The sequence below is a fragment of the Microplitis demolitor genome, chromosome 7 (assembly GCF_026212275.2).
Source record: "Microplitis demolitor isolate Queensland-Clemson2020A chromosome 7, iyMicDemo2.1a, whole genome shotgun sequence".
Lineage (NCBI taxonomy): Eukaryota > Metazoa > Arthropoda > Insecta > Hymenoptera > Braconidae > Microplitis > Microplitis demolitor.
The window spans coordinates 15,227,685-15,253,870 of NC_068551.1; the positions used below are offsets into that span (position 1 = coordinate 15,227,685).

Consider the following 26,186-nt stretch of genomic DNA (forward strand, 5'->3'; position numbering starts at 1 on the left):
TTAATATCAATTATTTAGTTATTCATTTAATATAGCAATTTTCAACAGATACTTATCCGTATAATAACTTATTTAAACAGATACTTATCCGTATAATAACTTATTTACAATTCTTATTTAAATGATATAAAACAATCAAATTTACAATACAAGCTGACATTTCATTTTATCTTCTATTGACAATGTGTTATAAAAAAAATTCAAATAATTCACATTTGATACTTATTGAAAATTATACAATTTTGAGTTTTTATACAATTAATTAATTATAAGTATTTGAAACGAATAGTAAATCACAACTGTAATATGATGTTACTTTACAAAAATTAAATTGATAAATATGCAATGGCGTTCTACTTATTTTCGCTTGTAAATAATTTTGTTTGTGACTTTAAAAGTTCGGTTGTTATACAACAGATTATTTGGGTTAACGAATTTAATAATAATTAAATTGTTAATTAATCTGAATTTGTTCAAAAACTGTGGATTTAGAAACTGATTATTGCTTCATCCGGGTCGCAAATTACCGTTGCAGTTGATTCTTATAGATCCCTTGTAATTAAATTTAGATTTGTCAATAATTTTTTTTTTCTATCAACTTGAATTGGATAAGCAACCGAGAAAATAATATGTGTGGCAAAGGATAAGACGAGACGTCTAAAGTAGTTTTTTATTACGAATCACACAATATAATTTTCATATTTATTTGAATTATAATTTATAGTTTTAATGTCTGCAACCAATCAAATCGAGAAATGAAGACCAAAAGGGCTTGTACTAAATCAATCAAATTGGTTAATTAGAATAAAATATAATTATTCTGAGGTTTGAAATAAACGAATGCGATTCTAAAAAAGCTGAAATCAAGTCAGATAACTAATTTAGTTCTTTCCTAGGAATGAAAAAAACGATTTTCTATCAACTCAATAACATTGGTCTGAAAAATCAGCTCTTTTCGACTGGCGAAACAGGCATTGAAAATTGCAATTTCAATGTAGGTTATATTAAGTAGTTTATTGTGTGGTAGAAAATTAAATGAAATTATTGTGAAGTATCGATTTTTCAATAAATTGTGAAGACTTGAAAAGTGGATAAAAGTAGAATCTTGCTTTTGCATGTTCGCCATAACATTATCAGAATAATTAGATCCAATTAATTGATCATTACTACACAAATGTATGTACAAATTCTTTTAAGTTGAAATCATTAGCGTATAAAAGATATTTTATAATTTGATCAATAAATTCAATTCAAATTATTGACAAAAAAAAGATGAGAAATTAAACATGGTTTAAATTAGATAAAAAATAGTTCTTATAATCGTCAGTATAAAAAAAAAGTAGATAGGATAATGTCTTAAAAAAATGTATCATTTTTTTTGTATAGTTTTAGTAAAAAAAAACTTTATGATAATTGAAATATTTAAAATCGATCGAATAATTACTTCTCAACGGTTATTGTAAAATTGATTATCAATTCGAAGCAATAAATTTTCGTATTAATTTAAAAAGTTGTAAAAATAAAATTCATGAGAAAGTATAAAGAAAGTGTAGATGAAATTTTCTTCATCTTTTTTTTTTTTCGTAAAAGTGCATTGTGAGTAAGATGATATTTAATCATCTCTAGGTCCTGGTCGTTGACGCTGTAAAGAATGAACAATGCCCCGTCCACCTATTATATTTTGAGATCTTGGAGGACCAGGATTGGAACGTCCAGGATTAGAAGGACCAGCATGAATAATACCCCGTCCACCGATTATATTACAAGAACTTAATGGACCAGGATTGGTATTTCTATTAAATGATGAGTTCCTCTGATTGGTGGGTTTATTAACAGACCTTTCAGCTGCTTCCTTCGAAATTTGATTGCTTTTTCGCTGAGATCCTGGTTTGTTTTGATTAGTAACTTCCGGCTGGTTTTTCATCATCTTCTTTTTGATTGCCCCTTTAGATGTTTTTTTGGAAACCAAGGTAAATTCCATTTGATCAACGAGACTACCATGATTATTCTCGTCTGATAGATTCTCGAATCTACCGGTAGAACAAGATTTATTTTCGAATTTTTTTGTTGATTCATCTTTTGAAGTTTCATTTTTATTTTCATTTGTCAGTCCATTGTCAGATGAATAAACATTAAATTGAATTCGATCTTCGTCGATATTTCCGTTGTGTTCATCATTTTCGTCCTGATAATCATTGTTGGTCATTAATGTACTTTTACTACTCATTGGTTTATGTTCCAAACTTTCATGATTGTCATTTTGTTCCGTCCCCTGTTTTTTTTTCGACAACAAAAGAACATTAATGATAATAAAACATAAATAAATATAATGGGTGAAAAAATTTAATGTATTCCACGAAACCATTATGAACTAGCGTTAAAAATACACAGAAATTAATTATTTTTCGCCATACCTGCACCGGAAGTTTATCCGGAAGAGGGAAGAAAATCGTTCTTTTCTTTTATGAAAGAACAAATAATAAAAATTAGCGCATGCGCTATTCCTCATTCAAACAGAGGCAAAAATTTAAATCTTTGTCATATCAACCGCGGAAGTTGAATTTTCGAGTAACATGCGATTTTTGGCAATCTATAGTTTAGTTAACTTTTTTCGAACTAGTATCGAAAAGTAACTTCTCTCTCTCTCTCTATCTGTCTTTATTTTCCTACGCGACTAGTAAAATACGCTATAGATGAGACGAATTATCTTTTAATTCGACAAACGTCCGCTAGGTAGAACTTATAAATTAAATAAACAGTAATTAAACATTTTTGATTGTTTCTCTCGCAATTCAACTTCCGCTGTCGATATGACAAAAAATTTTGTTCGATACTTTATGCTCAACGGTAGAAACCCTGACAGACTTGAAATGCAGGCACGCGTTTGAGGCTAATATGGATACATTCTCATCAAGACCTCGTACTATATCCGGTCTTGCTAAGAATGCACCCATAGCCTCAAACTCTTGATGTCACTTCAAGCCGTCAGAATCCCTACCGTTCCGCATACGTATCGAAAATAACTATTTCAGCCTTCAGCTCGGGTAGGCAATAACAAACGAGTATTGGAATGTTTTACTTTTCCCCTTAGGTGTGTAATATTCTATTTTGAGCGTAAACTTTCGAAATATTATTTGAACTAGTCGACCAAAAGAAAGATATACATGCTTTGCAGATTTCGAAAGTTCTAGAAGGTAAAGTCCCGGTTATTTATTCAATAATTTTTTGATTTTAGTGTTTGGTAATGTTAGGCTGGGTCATACCTTATAAATTATCGAATTTTAGATTTCTAATGACGTTTTAAATGTTCATGGGATTCGAATGTTGAAAATCTTCCGAGGAAGTTCGACTTATGCATTTTTCCGGAAGCTAAAAAAAATCGCTATAGTGATCATCAATTAATGAGTTAAAAAAAATCTAAAATTCTAGAATTCGTTAGGTACAGCCCAGCCTTAAGGTAGTGTCACTACGACAATCTGGCACGGAAATGAATACTAGTTTAAAAGTAAAATAACTCGAACATCAGTAGTCAAGTGTGCAGTTAGAAACTTCGTAAATATTTGTGTTGAAAAATTTTTTGAGTTAATTTTCAACTGAAATGTTCGTTAATTCAACTCAAAACATTTATTATTTGACATTAACAGTTTCTTTATATTATATAAAAATAGATATCCTTAATATAATTTTAAAAAATCGATCTGTCAGTTGACCCTGCGGACTAGCCTCAAAACTTCCCGCGATTTCGAGCACCTTGAGCTCGAAAAATTGTTGTGAGTACATTTTTGATCTCTTCGAGTTCGAAAATACTATTGTATGCCTTTGTTTTCGAAAAAAAAAAAAAACAACGTTTTTTTTACGATTTTTTCTCCAACGATATCTCTCGAACGAATTAACCGATTGAAACGGTTAAGGTTGCAATCGACGCGTTTGATTGAATTCTACAGCTGATTAGATTTTAAAATTGATTTGTGTAGTCGTTTCTGAGAAATTGCGAAAATACTAAAAAAATTTTTTTTTTTTTTAATTCGTTCGACAATGGTTTTAGTAACAGACCTGGTAGACATTTTTGGGTGGGTTCTTGAGGCACTTAGCAAAATTTTGTGAGTAGCCCTGAAAGACCCCTAACAAAGATAGTCGAGGTCTGGCTAGAGGGTAGCGCCTCCCCGACCACCCCTAAATTTTTGAAAAAGGGAAATTTCCTTATCCAAAAAATGTTTTTGAGACACTTTGATTTTTACATATATTTAAGTTAGATATGTAAGGAATCGATCTGTGAAAAAGCCAAATCAATTAGTCGGCACTTAATGTTAGTCAGACTAGTGAAAAGTGGTTTGTAAAACAAATTTAAAATGGGTTCTTGAGGTATTCTGAAATTTAGGCAGGATACTATAGGTAATTAAAGATAAATAATCCCAAAAAGACAGATTATTTTGATAGCACTTTCCATCTGCCAGATCGTTTTAAAGTATCGCGTAAGTGCGTGTGAACAGCACTATGTGATGCTTAAGGTGCGAGAGAGAGCGTGATTGGCTCTTGCGAGACCACGTGACCTACAGTGCGGTTAATTTAAAATTTCGGAATAAATATAATAATAATATTGAAAATAATAATAATAACAATAAGAAAAATAATGATAAAATAAAAGTAAATAATAACAAAATATTAAAAAATGACAATGAAAAAAATACTAGTAATGAATAATAACAATAATTATATGCAAAAAATGTATTAATTGAATTAAAAAACTACAAGATAAAAAAATCATAGAAATAAATTTTATTTTTTTATTAGAGATTAAAATTTTCATTTTCATTGTTATTTTTTAATATTTCGTTATTATTTACTTTTATTTTATCATTATTTTTCTTATTGATATTATTGTTATTATTTAAAATTTTATTATTACTAATATTACCGTTATTATAATTATTATTACTATAATCAGTAATACTTATTTCTTCCGAAATTTTAAATTAACCGCACTGTAGGTCACGTGGTCTCGCAAAGTGCACGTAATTAACATGTAAAGTCTTCCGAGAGAGTATGAGTCATCATTGGTTTTTACCCCCACTCTTAGAAAACAAGTCTGATCTTACGTAGTTACTATATGTCACCATTAACATTACAAACCGAAAATTTCCGACACTTCCCGAAGATGACTTTCTATGAAGACTTTTGTAAGTCAGATTAGCCTCGAATAAGTCATACTTCACGTATATTTCAAATAGCTATCGATAAAATTTTTCCAAAAACTGATAGATTGTAGGAAATACAATCATAAATTAAGCAAAAAAATGTTGTCATTAATAAGTAACAAAGTTTTAAGTAAAAGCGAGTGAGCGATATTGAGTGAAAGAGCAAGCAATAGCAAAAGAGTGAGTGGGAAATGGCACACAAAGACACAAAATTTCTAACTGTGTGTGATAATACTAGTAATAATACTTATTGCTTACATCAAATCCTGGTAATATAATTATGAAGAATTATTAAAGTTAATTATTATTGAGTTAATAATAAACAGTTTCAAAGACATATTTTCTTTTCAAAGGGGTTTTGTTGAAACCATGGGATTGTAATATTCGCATTCGCAATTCCCGGGAAGAAAAATTTAGATCTTTACTGATCAAATTAGATCAGCTCAGATCAAATTTGATCATAATTTCTACTGAACCCAGTTCAGAGTAGATCTGATTTGATCCGTTCAGATCAAACTAGATCTGAGCAGATATGACATTTTTCTTTGGGGAAAAATAGTCCAGATCTACCCTGATCAAATCTAATCGTCAGATCAACCTAGATCAAGTTAGATCAACCTAGATCTAGTCAGATCAAAATAGATCAACATTGATTAAACGATCAATTTATGAATAAGTAAATATAAATAGATCTGATTGGACCTGTACGGATCTAAGCAGATCTAAGCTGATATAACTTTTTCGCGGAAAAAAAAGTTCAGATCTGCTCTGATTAGATTGGATCTGTACAGATTATAAAGAAATATTTCTTCACATTATATTATAATTATAAGATAAACTAGCTGAATTTTGACACATTTACCTAAATGTTGATAGTTGTAAAAAGTCTATCGTAATTAAAATAAATACATTTTCTTGTTTATTCAGCTGATAATTCTTTTATCATAGAAAATATAAACATGATAATAATCTTCTATCGATTTTATCTAATATTATTATAGGTACTTCATATTCATCGTTACATGACTTTCTTGGATAAATAAGTATAAAATACTTTAAGGAAAAAATCATTATGTATCTTAAAATGAAATTACTTTCATTATTGTTTATAAAAAAGCGATCCTTTATATTTATGCAAAATGTTTCGTATTGATTATAATCATTTTTATTTAACAAAAAATTAATCTAATTTATGACAATATTTCATTACTTATACTTATTTTATATTACCGTCGAGATCAATAACTATTGGATATTTTGTTTTAGTATCTTCTTAATTATATGTTAATTTGTATTGTTTGGAGAAGAGTGATCTTCATTATAAATCTTTATCAAGTTAAATTTCAATTGTATTATTTAAAAAAGAAGATAAAGTTGATCTCATATGGAATATGAAGCGTTTACTTTTCATTTCAATGGCTTCAATTCTATATATTTTATATTATTGTAATATATTTAATATATTCTTAATCAGACATATCAATTTCTATTAGGATAGAGATAAAAAAACAGATCTATTCAGATCTAGCGAATTAAATCAAATTTGATCTGAGCAGATCTAAAGGTGTTTTTTATTTACCTTGATCTGTTCAGATCTAAGCAGATCTATTCTGATCAGAGTAGATCTGATTTGATCCAAACAGATCTGGCCAAAATGCAGATCTGTTCAGATCTGAAACATCAGATCTAATTTGATCCGAATAGATCTAAATTTTTTCCCGGGTTAGTCCAATGTTCAATAAATAATATTTGATAAATAAATAACTTACGTGATGCCATTCATTACTTCCTTGAGCTGAACTTGCCGCATGTCGTTGTCTTTCAATCATCCGGAATTGCTTTTTTTTAGATTTAGACTCACAATCCAAAGAACGGTACAAAGGTTTATTAATATTCGTCTGGATAGGATCGTATCCAGGCCCATCAATAGAATGCTGTAAATGGAAACATAACAATTAAAAGTTTCTTTGTTTAGTTGGAATGATGGTGTTGTTATCACTTACAAAACGATCAACGTTATTATTTGTACTACCAAAAGCCTCAAAAGCTTTTGTAAGTTGGTCCGTTACTTCTTCAAATGAAATAATACCCGAATAGTTTTTTCTGTCATTTAAATCCAACTGTTGAACTTGAACACTCGCGTAACTTTCACATTCTGTATAGTGTTGCTGTAGAAATAATAAACAATAACCATTCATGTAATTAGATGTTATGTTAGTGAACAAAATGGTGGCAAGACCTAAAATGAAATGGCTGCTGTTGGTTTATTTAACTGAATTCATTTAAACAAAAACTAATCTTTTATATATATTATTTTATACCTCTTATATTTATATTTTAATTATTTATATAAACTTATAATGAAATTTGATACTAATTTTAAGAATATGTTTAAAAGAAAAACACATAAAATAAATACTAAGAATGACAAATGCATGGGTGATATTGTTTATTCTTTAGGTATATATAAGTGGACCTATGCGGCCAAATAAATAGTGTTAGTCACTAAAATGTTAGTTAAAGTTAGTTAGTCTGAAAGCATACGTCTTATGAGTAAGATATTCTTTCCGATTGTGATTAAATAAAGTTAAAGTATTTATTGAGAAAACAGAGTGAATAAATTATTTCTATAGCCTTATTTCTAATAGCTGCACACCAAATATGTAGACAAAGTTCATTTATAATTCCTAGGCTTTACTATTAATTAAATACTTCAATCTTACCTCCATCTCATTAGCATTAATTATATGCAGTGGATTATAAAGGCAGATTTTTTTATCTGTCAACTTATTATTTTTCAAACACTTTATTACATGTTTTTGCATACCACTTTTCATAATGCGATGACTTGGATCTAATGGACATGTTAAAATGGTATCTTCATACTCTCTCGACGTCATTATTAGTGCTTTTGGATCAAATTAGTCCGAAAAAATGACTGTAATTAGCGTCGAAAAAAATCGAAAAATGAATTGCAATAAAGAAAACAAAATTCAACTTACAGCAATCAGTTCTTCCTATAAAATAGTTTAGCTCAAGGAATAATTAAATTGTCACTGTAAAATTGGTCACTAGTAAACTTTGAGTGTTTATTTTAAATATTTGTAGAACAAAAGTTTTATCCCTAATGCAGTAAGTTAATTTTTTTTACTGCGCTTAATTTATAAAATTATTTAACTTAGTTTTTTCTTGTCTTAATAAGAAATGTTCAAACGGTTTATATTGATAAAATATAAGACATTACGAGTATTTTAATAAGATATTTTTGCTATCAGAAATAAAAATTAATTATTATACTAGTCGTTACAATTACTCAAATGCACTTAACGCCAGTTCTTACAAGAACTTGGACTGACTTGGGCGGGAAACCAGGACAAACTAAACTATGAAATTAAAGTGTGAGTGTGACTAAACTTAAGGGCATGTGGGGTCGCTTCGATCATCTGAGATTGGGGGAACCAGAAACATCGCTCAAAAGAAATTCGTATGAAATGCAATACAGTCGACTACCTGTGACTACCCATTATAAGCCTGGTCGAGGGGACGTAAAAGAAATTTTGCTTAGAATTTCAGTCTCTCCACTACCGTGCATTTAGTTTTGTTTCCGACTATTCGTTATATCTAATTACATTATATCTTTTTACCCCAATAATAATTATAATGATAATGGTATTAGTTACAGTAATGATGATAATAATTTTATTGATAAACAAATATTCACAATCAAAGTTTTAAATCGTAACAGAAGCTTCAAATATAGTTCATGATTACGATTATCCACAATAAATAATATTTGACTTAGAATTGATTTAATTATTGTCAGCAAAATATAAATAGGAAATTTTTATCATTGATTTATCTATTTTATGCGATTCTTAGTTAATAATTTTGACAATTTTAATGGAGATTGACAACGGGCTGTTTGATACGAAACTTTTCAGAGTGGTTAAGTGGGAAAGTTATTTGGATTTAGTAACTGAAAGAAAGAGGTTCATTACGGACAAGCTTATGACAAGGAGTCGACTGTTCGAGAAAATGGGCTTCAGAAATAAACGAATTTTTATTATGCTGTACAAACAATTTACTGTGATTGGAGACATCTCAACTACAAATACTAATAATTATGTTACATCGAATGTATAGTAAAATTTGTCTCACTAAAATAGTTAAATTGATGATACGAGAATTAATCGTTGCATACAGTATATAGTTGCTCGGACCACGTATATGGTGTAAAATACAAATTTCTTTTGTAAATACTGAATATTGACATTCTCAGGTTACCACAAATGGACGTTAGGTAAACACACAATGGAGTTAAATTTACACTAGTTCACTGAAGTAACTGTTGCTCCGCATTTTTTGACACTGATAGAAGGATTTATTACTGAGTACTAAATGGATTTAGTAACAAAATTTTTAGTCACTTGTTTGGGAGAAAAAAATATTTTGTGCCCATCAACATAATTTATTATAATTTAGTAAATCATTTTTTTTATCTCAATTAAATCTTATTATCATAAAATAAATATTTGTTTCCACCAAAAAAATATTTGGTAATCGGCACTGAATATTTTTTTGGTAAGTTTTGTCGGTAGAGGGCCTGTATAGAACTAAAAACTACACGGAGAGAAAATTATAGTAACAGTTACAATATATTATGGGAATGGTTCCCATACTGCATGGTAACTGGTTTTTTTGAAATGTTGATTATAGGAACGGCACCCATATATATTATGGTAACCACTCCTATAATTATGAATATAATTCCCATATGGTATCGGAATAGTTCCTATGGAATTATGGTAATCGTTACTATGTACGTATGGTAATGGTTACTATAATATTATGGGAATGGTTACCATAATATTATGGGAATGGTTACCATAATATTATGGGAATAGTTACCATAATATTATGGGAATGGTTACCATAATATTATAGGAACAGTTACCATAATATTATAGGAACTGTTACAATGTGGTTATAGGATTGGTTCCTATTTGCTTATGGGAACTATTCCTATGAGTATGGTAATCATTACCATGATTCTTTCACATGCGATATTGGAACTGTTACCATAATGATAGGAATTGTTACCATATTTATGGAAACCTTCCCAAAAAGTATGGGTCTATATCCCATGATCCCTCGTAATCATTACCATAACGGTATGGGATGATATTTCATAAACGTACTAGGAACAGTTCCTTTAATTTTTTCTCCGTGTACGTTTATATTTGTAGGAAATATCAGTGTAGTGTATGTGTGTGAATATATCGCCGCTTTCACAGTATAGTGCGTTTCGGAGTTAGCGTTGTGATTTTCATATCAATTTGTGTGATAAATTTATGTATGATAAAGGTTTTAAAAATGTTGTTGAGCTTGGAAAAGCGCGACTGCTACGTTACAGATTAGAAATGATCAAAAAAAAATTTTGAATCCATTAAAATTAACACAATTTTATATCGGTCATCATACGCTTTCTACAAATCTAATGGTTCCGGAAATAGTCCTATACTCGGCATTATCACTACCTTTCGACCATAAGTGTATATTTTTTTTATAAAAAATGTGTAACTATTGGGTTCAATAGTCATATTAAAGGATATCTATTAATGTTACTAAAACAAAATGACCCAGATTATTTTATTCAGGTCGATTTTTTGAGATTTATCAAACCTTTGAAAACTCATTTACTACAAAACAGCTTATATGTCATTTCTCAACGGAGTTTAATTTAAAATTTTTAACTTATGGATATTAAAATTATGTGTATCATTCCAGACTTCTATCAAGTCTGGACCAAGGCTAGTTCACAAGCTTGGCCTAAGGTTCTACATACTTGGACCAGGCCTAAGCCAAGCCCGGGCCCGTCGTATGCACTTTCCTCTTTAGGCTATCAGAAAATAGTCAAATAATAACTGTAATTACTTTTGATAGCCACACAAGAATATATAAATCATGTTTACTGAAAATTAAGTGCCCTCAGAAAAAATCAGCATGCACGATCAGACAAAGTTATATTCAATCATGCATGATCGTATATATGATCATACATGGACATGCATAAGTAATGGATAGTCATGGCTGATCATGCCTGACCATATATCAAGGGTGATGAATGTTCAAGAATGAACCTATATAACATAGTATATAATAATTTTAAATGAGCTATACATGACCATAATCTGATTTAGCAGAGCTATACTCAATTATGTATGATCATAAATGCCCTGGTTAAGAATACTGATTGGAAACAATTGAGAAGCGGTCACTCAATGCAAACTGTATATCTATATATACAAATAAAAGAATCGAAATTATTGAAAAGAAATCGAATTTCATCATTTATAATTCTTTTTAATCAATATTTTTAAACAGGGTGGTAATGTTTAGCGGGAAAATAGTGGGCATACCTGGCTGAGTATTAGGGTGTCCGTCATTTACCAAACTGATTTTTTTTTAGTGATGCCACCCAAATTTTTCGTTTATAGCCTATAAAAAAAATTATCAGACCCATATAAGCCCTCAATATTCATGTTAAACCGTTCCCCCAAGACAATGCATTTTCCATTTAAATAATATGGGGTTTCGGCGCGTTTTACATTTAATTTTTTTTCTCCTAAGCTAGTTAATCTACGGATATCAGAGGTACATATTTTTGTATGAAATTGAACACCCCGGGTCAAAAATAAAACTTGGTTTAGACTTGGTCGTCTTACTTAGTCACGATTTAAGATGGCCAAGTCTAAATCAAGTTTTATTTTTGACCCGAGTAGCATATGGTTTTCGATCTTCGTTCTTAGCTAAAGTATTGATGTATTCTTCAGTCAATTTGACAGCTCTTTCTGCAGTATCAATGACTATTTGTAGGTGTTTAACAATTTTCAAAAAAAAAATAAAAAAGTAACTATAAGTTTATCTTTAACTTTGAATAACTTTTGAAGCAGTAAATTTATCGAAAAACCATAAGCAACTTTTTTTGTAGGGTGTTCGATTTCCTACAAAATTATATATCTTTGATATTTGTAGATTAACTAGCTTAGAAGAAAAAAAATTAAATGTGAAACGCGCCGAAACCCCATGTTGTTTAAATGGGAAATGTATTGTCTTGGGGGAACGGTCTAATATGAATATTAAGGGCTTATATGGGTCTGATAATTTTTTTTAGGCCATAAACGAAAAATTTGGGTGGCATCGCTAAAAAAAATCAGTTTGGTAAATAACGGACACCCTACTCAGTATGTTTGTGCATGATCTTACACGAACATGGATGATTCATATATATATAAATAGATAGATAATTTTATTTGACCCCAGAGCCTAAGGTTCCTCAGGGCATAATATGGCTGTGTACAAATATTAATTAATTAATTGAGGTTATGATTGATTGCGCATGATATATGCTTTCATACTCAATCATGCATGGTTACGCTTTACGGGTAAAGAATGGTTATACGCATAGGTATACATGATTGTGCGCGGATTTGTATGATAATTCATGTGTTAAGTCGCACATTTATTATTATATATTTTAAATTTGTAAATTTTTATTCTGTGTTAAGGAAATTATTTTTGTGTCTACAATTCATACTTTAAATTCATCTGCTTAAAATTATAGTTGAAATTTATGTTTTAAATACATACTTAAGTTTTTCTTTTTACTGAAGTTTGAACTGCTTATTTGTTTATTGCAGTCTGAGGCTTAAAAATTATATTAGGCTGTCGTTAAATTGTTGGATTTTTTCAGACATTAAAATATTATGTTTTAGAAAATATCCAAATATTTATATAAAAAAAAAAGGGTATTGTTGCTCATCTTCTTATAGTCATAAATTTTGCACTTACACTTTTTTTTGTAATCTCATTGTAATGCTCCGGGTTTTTCTGTAGCCCGCATACTTATAGAATTCAGTAGAATCACTAATAATATTTGTAAACATTGCAATTAGGATCCAACCATTTTGGTTACCTTAGTTATCTTCAGGTATGCTATGGACCCAATGACGTGAATTATTACACCTGGCTCCTCTCACCACTTGCATCTTCCTAAAAACAGTCCTTTGCTAATTACTCCCCCCTCTGGTCACCTGAACTCTACTTGTTATTGGCTGACCAAATTTCCTACTTCCCATTTTCCGACCCACTACTAATTATTGTAATGACCCACGCCGTGAATCAAAGTATATTTAAACTTATGTAAGCTTTTGTAATTGTAAGCATATAGTTACTCTGGAAGTGTTATAAAGCACAGTTGCATAAATAAATCAACATTGTAACACGTGACACAACTGGGACAATAGCCAAAAAGGAAGAAAAAAAAATAACCAAAATTTAAGAAATCTTGAATATATTTTCTGGTGCAAAACTTATTACTAGTCTAGAGCGTAACAACCCATTGCTTACGGTAAACTAACCGCGAGTTGAAACAATATGAGCATGCATGATTCATATTAAGTTATGTTTGATCACGAATAGTTCATGCATAGCCATACTCAATTATACATAACTAGGAAAGAATGGTCGTGAATGAGTATGCATGATTGAATATGACTTTGCATTAATTAAGTGACACAAGTTTATAATTACAAAGTTGTATCATAGATGAATAGACGTCACTCCATGTTTTAATCAATTTCTGATGTGCTATTTTTAGTTTTTAGTTTGATACTGTTTTTCAATGTCGGACTTAAATTTTACTTTCTTTACTTAAATGCAAATCAATGAAGCTAAAGCCATTCAAATTTGAGTTTTTTAGCTCAAATGGATACTATATCATCGACAAAAGAGTAAAAAAAGAAAACCAATTTTCTCTCATTTTTCATGAATATTCAATGATAAATAATGATAAATGCAACAATCCTTGGATTTAAACAATCTTGATAAACGAACTTACGAGTATTGATTTTATAAAGAATCATCTTTTCTGAAGAAACTATTTCTTTCTTGGTATCGTTACAGTAATTCAAGTTTTGTTACTTATCTTAAACAATAATATTAAAAAAATAATCCGAATCATATTGATATTTAAAACAATTATAGATTATTTTTTCTCGTTCATGCAACATAAGTACTATCTTAGCGTACGCTCTTTTGTTCGCCAAATAGCTATTTGTCCATTCAAGTATTTCAACGAGATTTGTGTGCATTATCCGATTATCTGCATGCGATAGAAAAACTGATATCTCTAGCCTTGATAATAAAGTTTTGATTGAAAATTTGTTTTGATACTAAAAAATTATGGATGTAAAGTGTGTTTCAGTGTCACATCCTCGCGATGTTCTAAGTACAACTATAGATTAAAACGGTGCGCCGATATTTTTGATACTGAGCATGATGCTCAATTTAAAAAACTAATAAGTGAAGAAATCAGCGGTGGGATCATCCGTCAGTATTTCACTGACTTGTGAGCTGGACGGAAATTTAAACTTTTGCCCAGTAACAGGTGAAAAAGACTATGAGCGTCAACATTAAAACGAAAATGGTTACCAGGAAGAAGATAGTTCCAGAACCTCAACTGATCATTCATGAAAAGAAGGTGAAACTGATCACGATTTCAAGGCACGTGAAACCAGAGCTTTGAAATAAACAACCACATGTGTTGAAACCAATGTTACGAAGCCACGAAGTATATTGACTTTGTTCGATCATGTAAATAAACCACGTGTAAATGTGTATATTGTTTATTTGTAAATACTTATTTTTGTATTTTTTCCCGAGACAAAAAATATGAATCTCGTCTAAACTTTAAGCCTCTGAATGAGAGACTTGTTGTAGTCTCTGGGAGTATCCATGGTGGCATGCAAAGAGACTTGATTTCTACGAATCTCTGAGAAGTTTCTAGTTTAAAGTTATAGAAATCTTCGAATGAGAAACTCCGTGAGACTGTTCTGAATTTTTAAGCTAATCAAGTAAATTTATGGAGTAAATCAAAAAATTTTTTTTATTTTCTAAATCGTTTTTTTTTTTTTATTTTGTGTTGTGAGAAAAATTATCTAAGGAAACATTAATTTTCAACATTAATGTTGTAATTTAATACAGCATACACTAAATTACTATCAAAAAGATACTTGTCATTCTATCGAATAACAGACGAGTACCCGACTCAAAATGGTCTTCTAGTTTGGAATATAAGAGTTCTGAAATATATATCTAACCAGGGACATCTCAGCGGCTCGGCGCGATCTAGTGGCGAGCACCAAACCGCTGCGGCTGCTGCTGCCTGATATGAATAACTTCCTCCTCCTCTATAAAAATCTTTTCTCCCAAAAAATTTTTTTCTGGGTTAAAGCAACTTTTGCTTTCTTCGATGAAACATACAAATTCTTGCGTTATAAGAATAGTACTTATTAAGAGAAATTTTATTATTTTTTTTTTTTTTTTCGATCGAAAAAATATAATATTGCTACAAAACTAACGCATATTGCTTAAAAAAATATCTTTTATATTGAGAAATAAAAACTCTTGAAACTAAAGTAAAAATTTTTCGATTTAAGCGTAAAAATATGTTGATGCAAAACAAAAATTTCATTTAAGATAAAAATTTCAAGATAATTAACGATTACCATAGTGTTATGGGTATGACAAATTAACTTTCCAAATTAGTTTTGTGGAATTCAAAAGATAATTAAATTTTGCTTAAAATATATAAAAACACATTTATCAAATGAAATTGTATATTCAGTAAAAATATTATTTTTTATCATTTGTCGTAAAATATCGACTTATATATGGTATGATAAATGTTATTGAGTTGATTAGATTGTTTAAGTATTTTGGTGATTCATGTCATTAAGAATATATATATATATATATATATATATATATATGTATATATATATATACATATATATAAATATATATATATATATATATATAAATATATATATATCGGCCACAAATATTGTCGTATTAGTACTCACATTAGAAAATAACTAAACACTGAGCGCCCATAACAATTGATACTTTTAAAACAAAATAAAAATTAAATAAAAAATATATAATTAATCATGTTTTTGAAACTTACGCTTATAACATTACTTACTGCAATAATCATTGCAACAAAAAGTGATCCAAAGGCTGCAAAATGCTTACGTCCTGGTCAAACAGTATGTATACTATTTAGTTATCAGAAATGACAATTATTAATATTCATGGCATTTCGAAATATAACTCATGTTAAGAAAATAATTTTAAAAATGTTCACTACACAGTAAAAACTATGATGTATTTGTGCTAAATACGGTCCATATGTTAAATTTTTCACGTTGACTATTTTATAGTAAATCAACACATTGCACTGTTACTTCATAATTTTAAATTTATCTACTATTTAACATTTGAAAAATGTTACTACTAAAATTTAAATTATTAACATTTATTTAGTTTCTTTAAAATTAACCAAACATTTGGGTTTAAAGCTCAATTGATAGTGACGGAAAAATTATTATAAAAATGAAAGCGAAATCGACAATTTATAAAAACTCTTATAATTATAATCATATTAAATTTATACCGTTTACTAGAAGCTGGAATGTTTATCGAACTAATAAAGAAGATTTAATTATAATTTAGAATTATTTTTTTACTACATAAATATGTATTTTTGTTTTTTTCATAAGAAATTAATTGATTTGCAATTTATAATTGGTATGAAATATAACGTGATTTTTTTAAAATCTTGACTCCAATGAATAAGTTATTTACTGTCAAAAAATAGATTATTTTTAAATAATAATTGTTATCACTTTTGATATCTTTAAAATAATAATATAGAAATTATATTCAATGAATATCCGTGGTACAAAAATAAAGTGTAAAAGTTAACATTTTTTTTTGTCACCATACTGACATTTAAAAAGTGTTGCATTTACTTCTCATATTATCCACATTTTGTATTGGAATTTTAACACAATGCTTAGTTTAAATTCAACATAAATAGCCGGTGTTAAAAAATAACACAAGTATTGTGTGGACCGATTATAACACAGATTATGTTGAACTTAACCTATCATATTTTTTTACTATATATAATGAATATTCAAATTTAAGATGATTTTTAACTTTTTCAAATCTTTGGAAAGTTGGAAAATCAAAACAACGCTTGATTTGATTTTAATGTATATCTTAAATATTTATTTGTCAATAATATAATTTTGATAATAAAAAATGTTTATTTTTTATTTGATAGTGTTCGAGTAATGATCAATGTTGTTCAAATAAATGTGATGGCATATGCATGCAAGTAGTTAAAAGTTTGCCTGATTATTTAATGCTAATGCGCAGTGTAATTCCTGGGTTTTGTCTTTCAACAGGCGCTCAAGTAAGTAATAAAATTTTTATTGTTTTGCAATATTTTTAAATGTTAAAAAAAATTTTATTTGTTTGCAGTGCAATATCAACAACAATTGCTGTTCTAGCAAATGTGTTCGTGCTGAAAGGGAAACTTATTATACTTGCATTGATAACGTATCTACTTCAACTGCTAATAACACTAATAATAATAATGATGAGACGACAATCGAAAAAATTGAAACTGAAACTTGCCGAGCAAATGGATTACAAGTATGACGTAGAACGAAAAAACGATTACATAAAGATTTTATTTAAATTATTTAAAAAAATTTAGGGGAAGGAGGAGCAAAACGTGGCAAAGGAGCGGGTCAAAATGGGGTGCTCCCCAAATTTAATAAAATAGATTTGTGTTTTAAAATACTTTTAAATTTTCCAAAATCACTTTTAAAAATATAATTGAATTAGTTTGAAATTTTAATTGTTATACTTTTTCAAGAATCGAAAGTGTCAGTCAAAAAATGTTAATGACTTCCATGATAAAAAATACTTCAATTTTTAACTTCCCGCTAAGAAAATAGAAAATTTTCAAAAATTCGGGAAATTATTGGTTTCGGTCCGATTTTCGAAAACCGAATTTCTATCAGATCTTGACGTTTTGAGGTTCTAGGAAGCTATTCTGATGAACCGATTTTGATCGTTAAGGTGTCATTCGACGCGGCTTGTTAATACCTAAAAGTTGTGAAAAATTGAGATTGATCGGTAGGTTGCGATCCGAGATATTTTACAAAAAAAAATTTTTTTCAAAATTGTTTTTTTTTGGACAATTTCTAATAACTCGATGAATTGTTTCCAAAATCTAATCAGCTCAATGGTCTCAAATGGTTCATTCCTTTGAGAGATATTGTTCTTTTGAGAAAAATGGTACAAGACGTTTTTTTTTCGAAAACAACGGCATACAAATGTATTTTTGAGCTCGTAGGGCTCAAAAATGTATTTACAACAATTTTTTCGAGCCCAAGGAGCTCGAATATAACGGAAAGTTTTGGGGCTAGTCCGCAGGGTCAACTGATAGACCATTTTTTTTTCTTCCTTAGCATCCGATAATCATGTGAAATGGAATTTTTTTTATGCAAATTACTTATAAGAAAATTTAGTTTATTTAATTTCCAGAAATTTTATTTGTTCACCTTGTTAGAGGTACTCTATTCGCTTGTAAAAAAATAAAAATTTTTGTTGTTAGCTGCAGCTGATATTTTGGCATTATGACAAAATGACAAGTTGTTTCAAAATCTCTCTATGTACAGACAACTCTATAGCATTTTTCAACCTAAAACATGTCTATCGTAAAATAAAACTATCCTTGAACTAATTGCGTTAAAACATGTCTATCCTGAACAATTTTCCTGAAGCGCAAGCTTAACTCTAAAACCTTTCTATTTAATGCCAAGACTATCCGAAATGACACTATTCATTATTGACTCAGCTAATAAATCACGGTACCTAAAAAAACACATGAATTTCTACGTTAATTAACATGATTTCTCAGTTACCGATAATTTTTGAATAAAATCGATAATGAATAGTGTTATTTCAGGTTGCCTTGTCATATTGAATAGAAGTTTCGAAGTAAAGCTTGAGCTTGAGGAAATTCGTTCTGGATAGAGATGTTTTGAAGTAATCAGTTCAAGAGGATAGTTTCATTTTAGACGATAGACCTGTTTTAGGTAAAGAAATGCTATAGAGCTGTCTGTGCATAGAGAGATTTTGGAATAATTTGTCATAATGCCGAAAATTTTTTCTATTTACTTTAAATATCATTAAAAAAAAAAAAAAAATTTAACGTACATGAGAAAACTTAGTATTTCTTTACGTACCGTTTTGCCCCCCTCCCCCTCCCTTATGTGATTAATTATGTTTTTCATCAATCGGTTGATATTATTTATTTTAGTGCATTGAAGTAGAACACTGTTGCTCTAAATTCTGTGTAGCGAGATACTTAGTTGGAGTGGTATATATGTTTTGTGCACCATTACCAAATCCATCAGCTGCTAGTCAAACACAAAAAATTACTGATGTCACACCATCGCTAGAAATGGCTGTTACAGGTCCAAGATGTTCTGTTTATGAAGAAAACGTACGTATACATCTAAATGCTTTCTAACTTTACGCTGTTTATGGGTTTCATTCTATATTATATACTAAGAAATTCTTTTAGATAGTTCCTCAAAATCAATATTAATTAATAAAACTGGGTTATCTCGAAATTTGGGCAAATTCTAATTTTGCATGAGTAATTTTTTATTTTTAGACACTGATAAAATGAGATTGACTCCTGTAGTTTATTGCCTGCATCGATGAATTCAATTTAAATATTTTTGCTGTGATAGTGTATTATGATTAAAAATATTCTAATATCGTATGGTATGGCCTACTTGTGAGCTTTACGACAAGTCACTCCAAAACCTTTCTATGATCCAGAACAACTTTCCTCAACCTCAAGCTTTACTCCGAAACTTCGATTCAATGCCAACCCGAGTCAAAATTAAAAAGGTAATTTGAACCTCTAAATACTACAAAAGGGTAAGGAGGTTCAAATGATCTTGTGAGTATGAAGATCCATATATTTATGTATTATTTTAAACCGAAACTTGTTCTAAGTCCTGATTTTAGTTTGATTAAGTACCAAATAATATTTGATTCAACTAGTTAGTATTTGTTGTGACTTTAACTAAAAATAATTAACAAAGAAATTTTAGATACTTCAACTATTTTTTTAAAATCATCTAAACAATAAATGGTTATCATAATTATTTGAATTATTTACACCAGTAAATAAAAATAGTTGGATACAACAATGTAAAATGTTGTACCACATTACTATCTAAAAATTGTTGTATCAACAGCAAAATTATAGTGATATACAGAGACAAAAAAAAAAAAAACGTCGAATCAACTATTTGAAAATATTTCAAAAAATACAGTTATTGCTACGATTTGTTATTAGTTACATTGAGTTCCTAATAATTGATGCCAATACTTGATTTTTATTGTGACTACTAAACTTTTAGATTAGTAATAACTAAAAGTATATAACAAAAAAATTTTAGTTACTTCAGCTATTTTTTAAAAGTCATTTAAACAATAAATAGCTCCAAAAACTATTTAAATTTGTTACGCCAATTAAATTAAAATAGTTGTCTCTTTTTAGTTGTGGCAACAACTGAGGTTTCTCTCAGTTCAAGATTGTCTTATTAGTGATTCTTCGAATATTTATAATGAAAAAAGTATTGCCATTTTAATGTTACGCTGCGACGATACTTGGATCGCCAAAATGACTATACAAAGTAACGTAAAAAAGTTTTTTATACATAGTATAGCTGTAATAACGAAAATTTTAGTTGTTTTGACGTGATTTTTCTCGCCGTGTATCCAAAATAACATTATTCATTATAGATTTACCTAGAAAATCATCGGTAATTGAGAAAACATGTTAGTTAACATGGAAACTCATGTGTTTTTTCACCAGTTTTTACCGATGATTTATTAGCAGAGTTAATAATGAACAGTGTTATCAGATAGTCTTTGCATTGAATAGAAAAGTTTCGGAGTTAAGTTTGCGCTTGAGGAGAGCTGTCATGGATAGAGATGTTTTAGAGTCATCAGTTCATGGATAGTTTTATTTTACGATAGACATGTTTTAGGTAGAGAAATGCTACAGAGCTGTCTGTGAATAGAAAGGTTTTGAAGCGACTTGTCATAATGCCTACTTGGGTAAAAAATATTCGTTTCGAAAAGGTTTATGCGGAAAATTCAAAATTTGGGCTAATTCTAACCTTTGAGTGGAACATTTCTGGGACTTCGAAAACACTCAAGAGTAAAAATTATATTTCACTAAGTACATTTTGATTGGAATGTACGTTTTTCTAAACTATTCAAGCAGAAATAATTTGACTAGAAAATTTTGCTAGCTTAAAGACTATTAAAAAAAAAAAAATTGTAAACCAAGTATGAACGTTTCGATTTTTTATAAGAACTGTTCAAAAACGAGGTCTGAAAATTGAAAATTTTTTTACTCTTCAATTTTTTTAAAAGTTCCGAAAAAGATCAACTCAAAGTTTAGAATTATTCAAAAATTTTGAAGTTCACTGTTATAAATTTTTCGAAAACAATTTTGAAACGAATAGTTATCACACGAGTATATTTATGTAAAATTGATTTTAATAATGTTTTTTTTTTGTTTTATTGATTACAGTGTTATAAAGATGAAGATTGTTGTTCCCGTGCTTGTTTTACTTATTTCGGTCATTTGAGAAAAGTTTGTTTTTGAAAAGATCTTTAATTAAAAAATAATTCAAATAAACCATAACTTGATCATAAGGGTTGACCTACCAAACAAAATTTTATAAAAATAATATTATTTTTCGTATTTTATCTTTAATATGCTTGTAACATATCCATTTTGCCTGACTTTCATTTAAAGTATTCAAACTTGACTCAGGCATTCAAACTAGGTGCAATAGAAAATTTATCAATATAAATTTAGAAAGTTCCAAATTTCTTTATATATATATATATATATATATATATATATATATATATATATATATATTAGGGTGGGTAAAAAAAATCAACAATTTGGTTTTTTACAAATGCGATCGAAAAATGGGTTGCTAGACACCTTAAAAAAATTCTCACTAAATATGAGCTCTTAATTTTAATAGGAAGATCCTCCGCATCGCAGTTTTCTATTTTTTTCTCAATCCAATAGAAAAAAATACATACCTCATCATTAATGGATTGTACAAAAAAATGTTCGAGAAGAATTTTGTAGGAAATTGTATGCTCCACAAAAAAGGTATCCTATATTTTTTCCGTAAACCTCACCATTCCAATGATATTGACGATTAAAGTTTAATCATTTTAAGACAAATTTCATTATTGTTTATGAATTTTATAACTCAACAATAACTGACTATTATAAAATGCGCAATACTAATTTTTGTAGGTAATTAACTGCTCTTAAAACAATAAATTGTGCATTATTAATGGCTTAATTAATTATTTGTTGATAAAAAAAGCAAAGTTTTCGTCACAAATATATTATGATATATTTCAGTTTTGGAGAAAAAAAATGTCCAATTAATTATAGAACAGTTTTTTATTTCAATTTTAAACTGAGTTATTAATTTTCATCAATTTTTTATTATAAGTGGGGTAATTTTTTCGATGCTCTTTAACAACTTGCAATAAGATATGAAATACAAAACAAAAATTTTCTACAGAAGAAATTTTTCCTAGGACAATATCTAGCTATAGTGGAAAAATTTTGAAAGCCGTTTTGAAGACAATATCGAAAAAAAAACAACAACATAATCGTGATTTCTCATAATTAAAAATAAAATGTTTAGAATTATTGAAAAAATAATTTGCAAAAATTTTGAAAATAAAAGTTTAATAATACTTATATTAATGACAACAAATGAAATTCATGAATTGAATTAAAATTTTTCTGTATCTCATCAAAAGCTCTTAAAATTAGTACACATTGAAGTTTGATGATGAATATCTTTTGAACGCTTAATTTAATCGTCAAAACATAAGACACCATTTTTATAGAGCAGTTAATTTCCTACAAAAATTAGTATTGAGCATTTTATAATAGTCAGTTATTGTCGAGTTATAAAATTCATAAACAATAATGAAATTTGTCTTAAAATGATTAAACTTTAATCGTCAATATCATTGGAATGGTGAGGTTTACGGAAAAAATATAGGATACCTTTTTTGTAGAGCATACAATTTCCTACAAAATTCTTCTCGAACATTTTTTTAAACAATCCATTAATGATGAGGTATGTATTTTTTTCTATTGGATTGAGAAAAAAATAGAAAACTGCAATGCAGAGGATCTTCCTATTAAAATTAAGAGCTCATATTTAGTGAGAATTTTTTTAAGGTATCTAGCAACCCATTTTTCGATCGCATTTGTAAAAAAACAAATTGTTGATTTTTTTTACCGACCCTATATATATAGATATATATATATATATATATATATATATATATATATATATATATATATATATATATATATATATATATATATATATATAATGTACTATATAGTGTATATACATTATGTATACATATATGTACTACACAACATACACGAAAAAACGAAAACAGACTTGAATTGGAATGTCTGTCAATAAAGAGTCGTCGAATTTATTATACCTCTTGCTATTTTTACAAACTATTAGAAATTGGTAAACCCTATTATTTACGTGAATTATTCTAAGAAGACCCTTCTGTAAGACACTCTGAGAGACTAGCAGCCAAGAAAAATAATATTCTCTTTGCTGCCGAATTTCAGTACAACTCGATATGAATCTTTCTTCGTCGTTACAGTGATACGACTTTGGGAAGAATTACCAGAGGATATTTTTTATTCGTCAACCTTAGAAGTTTTTAAAAATAAGATGTTTGATTATTTATTTAATCTCAATGTTTAAATCCTTAGCTTATAGTGAATTTTTTTAATTTTATTGTTAGTCTTTACATTTTTAGCGAACTTTCTTAACTTAGAACTTACTCGATTTAGATTTACGTTATTCTTAACGACTCTTAAATTTTTGTTAGTTAATTCTTCATCAATTTGAATTTTCGTATTCATCTATAGTTTTGTATCATGAAAAAGTTTATCTATCTTTATATAATATTTATATACAAAATACCTAAAGTGTAAGAAGTTTATATTGCACAGTAATGTGGAATTCTTTGTATATTTTTTCTTTTGCCATTCGGCGTTAGCCTTCGCATAAATGTTAAAAACTAAACTAAACTAATTCTAAAAAGATGATTTGATCCTCTTTACCCTCGTGTAGGATTTAGAGGCTCACATCATCTTTTTAATTTTGACGCGGGTATTTTTAACACCGCTCTTTTTACGGTGTGAATATTTTAATAATCTGAAATAACAATGACTGTAAACGAAAATTTTTTCTGGTTTAATTTTAAATTAATTAAATTTTCAATAATGAAATAAAAATAAAAACAACAAAAGAAATAAGTTTCTACAATAGTTGGCAAAGCGAACGAATGATAAGTTAAAAATCCACAATAGCTATGATCGACAATTAATATCTTTAGAAAAGTAAATAGATAAATGTGAATTTGTTGTTAAAACAAATGAAATGAGTTGAGTGAAAAATTGTTTATATTTGTATAGAATGGTTTAATTAATAGAATCATATCGTCGTTTAATAATCATTGAATAATAACTTGTACGTAAGAATCCAAAGAGCTATAATTTGAAAATGTAGCTGACCGTTACGAAGAAAAAACTATGAAGCCAACAGCTTACACTGCATGTATAAAATAAAGGAGCAAGCTTAGAATTCTCAGCAATTCAAACATAGTATTAAAGATAACCGCTTGTATATAGGGATAATAACAATGGAAGCTATAGTAAATATTTCTAAAAATTTCCATTCAATAATTATTAATAGTAAACTTAAAAGTAAATGATGAAAATCAAAAATATTTCGTTTTTATAAATCCTGAATATCTAAGTTATGTTGACCAATATGTACTGAATTAACGTAAGGCAACCGTTACCTGTTGTTAAACGTCATTTCTAGCCCGGCAGATGATTCAACTATTTTTTATTATATTTTACTTATTAATTAATCTAAATAAATTAATTAGCCATAACCTAATAATTTATTAGTTTTATTGTACATTGTTTGAAATTTATATTCAATAAAATAATATACAATTTTATAAGAATTTTATGAAAAATATTTTATTTATTATCATCAATTTAATGTTAATTTTATATTTTCTTTTTAGACACGGAAAAATTTTATGGTGTATACTATCATGCAAGTATTGTTAAAAAGAACTAACATATTTCAATGATAACGAATACTATTTTTTATTATTATAGATTTAATATGAATAATAAAATTTACCATACGAATAGTGATTTTTATTATCCGTTGTGTTATCATATACGATAAAAACCTTTGCTGTCAACTATCATAAAATTAATTATCTGAATAATACACTGTCAAAGTCAAAAAGATGAATTCTAAAATCGAGCGATTGTATATATACACTGAACATACACACACGACACGTGCGCGCTCGCATGCATACACACACGCGCATATATAGGCATCCATGCATTATTATAAAAAAGTTTAGTGTTCGCCTTTACTGTGTAATTTAGATTAGAAAAAAAATTTTTTTAATATTTTTTAATGCTTTTAAATACTTGTCAATCGCCTTTCTTATGGGCATTTAACATTGTAAATCATTTCGAATAGTTTCTTTTGACCAGGGTAGTAATTTCAACTAGTTTTGATGGTAAATGCAGCAGCCATCTAGATCGTAAATTGTTCAATCGCTCGATATTATGAATTGTCATTTAATATTGTATTGACTATAATATTTAGATTATTATATTTATCATCTTGACTTTTACAAACTTAATGACCATCTAAGGTAGTCGAATCTACTAATTGAGTATATTGCTAGCGCTAATATAAATTCTCTCCTTGTATATATTGATTACATAGAAAGAAATGTATCGCATTTATCGCCATACTCATATACACTATCACATTGAGTACTACACTACTACTCATGTATTATACAGTATAATAGAAAACACCACAAGTATAGTGCTAT

At 28.4% G+C, this 26,186-nt stretch overlaps 2 protein-coding genes across 9 annotated transcripts; one reads left to right on the top strand and one right to left on the bottom strand.

Moving 5' to 3' along the window:
- Positions 1-16,316, bottom strand: LOC103575330 (probable cyclin-dependent serine/threonine-protein kinase DDB_G0292550). 4 transcript variants are annotated; one of them, XM_008555064.3, is made up of 5 exons: positions 8,198-10,033; positions 7,919-8,103; positions 7,199-7,363; positions 6,965-7,129; positions 1-2,272 (listed from the first exon to the last, which is right to left on the bottom strand). In XM_008555064.3, exons 2-5 carry the CDS (start codon positions 8,093-8,095, stop codon positions 1,613-1,615), a joined length of 1,167 nt encoding a protein of 388 aa, XP_008553286.1. In that variant the 5' UTR covers positions 8,096-8,103; positions 8,198-10,033; the 3' UTR covers positions 1-1,612. The 4 variants fall into 4 exon arrangements, with proteins under 4 accessions (XP_008553286.1, XP_008553287.1, XP_053596949.1 ...); XM_008555065.3 differs by having other exon boundaries at positions 7,919-8,133; XM_053740974.1 differs by lacking the exons at positions 7,919-8,103; positions 8,198-10,033 and adding an exon at positions 16,225-16,316.
- LOC103575328 (uncharacterized) lies at positions 16,110-25,280 on the top strand. 5 transcript variants are annotated; one of them, XR_008404039.1, is made up of 6 exons: positions 16,110-16,306; positions 17,389-17,520; positions 17,589-17,762; positions 19,441-19,626; positions 19,801-19,913; positions 21,745-25,280. XR_008404039.1 is itself a non-coding variant. In XM_008555063.3 (5 exons), the coding sequence occupies exons 1-5, from the start codon at positions 16,208-16,210 to the stop codon at positions 19,733-19,735; spliced, it is 615 nt and encodes a 204-aa protein (XP_008553285.1). In that variant the 5' UTR covers positions 16,110-16,207; the 3' UTR covers positions 19,736-19,800. The 5 variants fall into 5 exon arrangements, 3 of the variants coding, with proteins under 3 accessions (XP_008553285.1, XP_053596950.1, XP_008553284.1); XR_549301.3 differs by having other exon boundaries at positions 19,801-19,880; XM_008555063.3 differs by lacking the exons at positions 19,801-19,913; positions 21,745-25,280 and adding an exon at positions 19,712-19,800.
- Positions 25,281-26,186: the final 906 nt, after the last annotated feature.

Bases quoted from the DNA above. Each gene is read 5' to 3' on its own strand.
- LOC103575330 (XM_008555064.3), bottom strand. From the start codon at position 8,095: ATGACGTCGAGAGAGTATGAAGATACCATTTTAACATGTCCATTAGAT. The intron at 7,364-7,918 runs GTAAGATTGAAG...TTATTTCTACAG, and splicing joins TTAATGCTAATGAGATGGAG to CAACACTATACAGAATGTGA. The intron at 7,130-7,198 runs GTAAGTGATAAC...TTCCATTTACAG, and splicing joins ATAATAACGTTGATCGTTTT to CATTCTATTGATGGGCCTGG.
- LOC103575328 (XM_008555062.3), top strand. From the start codon at position 16,208: ATGTTTTTGAAACTTACGCTTATAACATTACTTACTGCAATAATCATT. The intron at 16,307-17,388 runs GTATGTATACTA...TTTATTTGATAG, and splicing joins GCTTACGTCCTGGTCAAACA to TGTTCGAGTAATGATCAATG. The intron at 17,521-17,588 runs GTAAGTAATAAA...ATTTGTTTGCAG, and splicing joins GTCTTTCAACAGGCGCTCAA to TGCAATATCAACAACAATTG.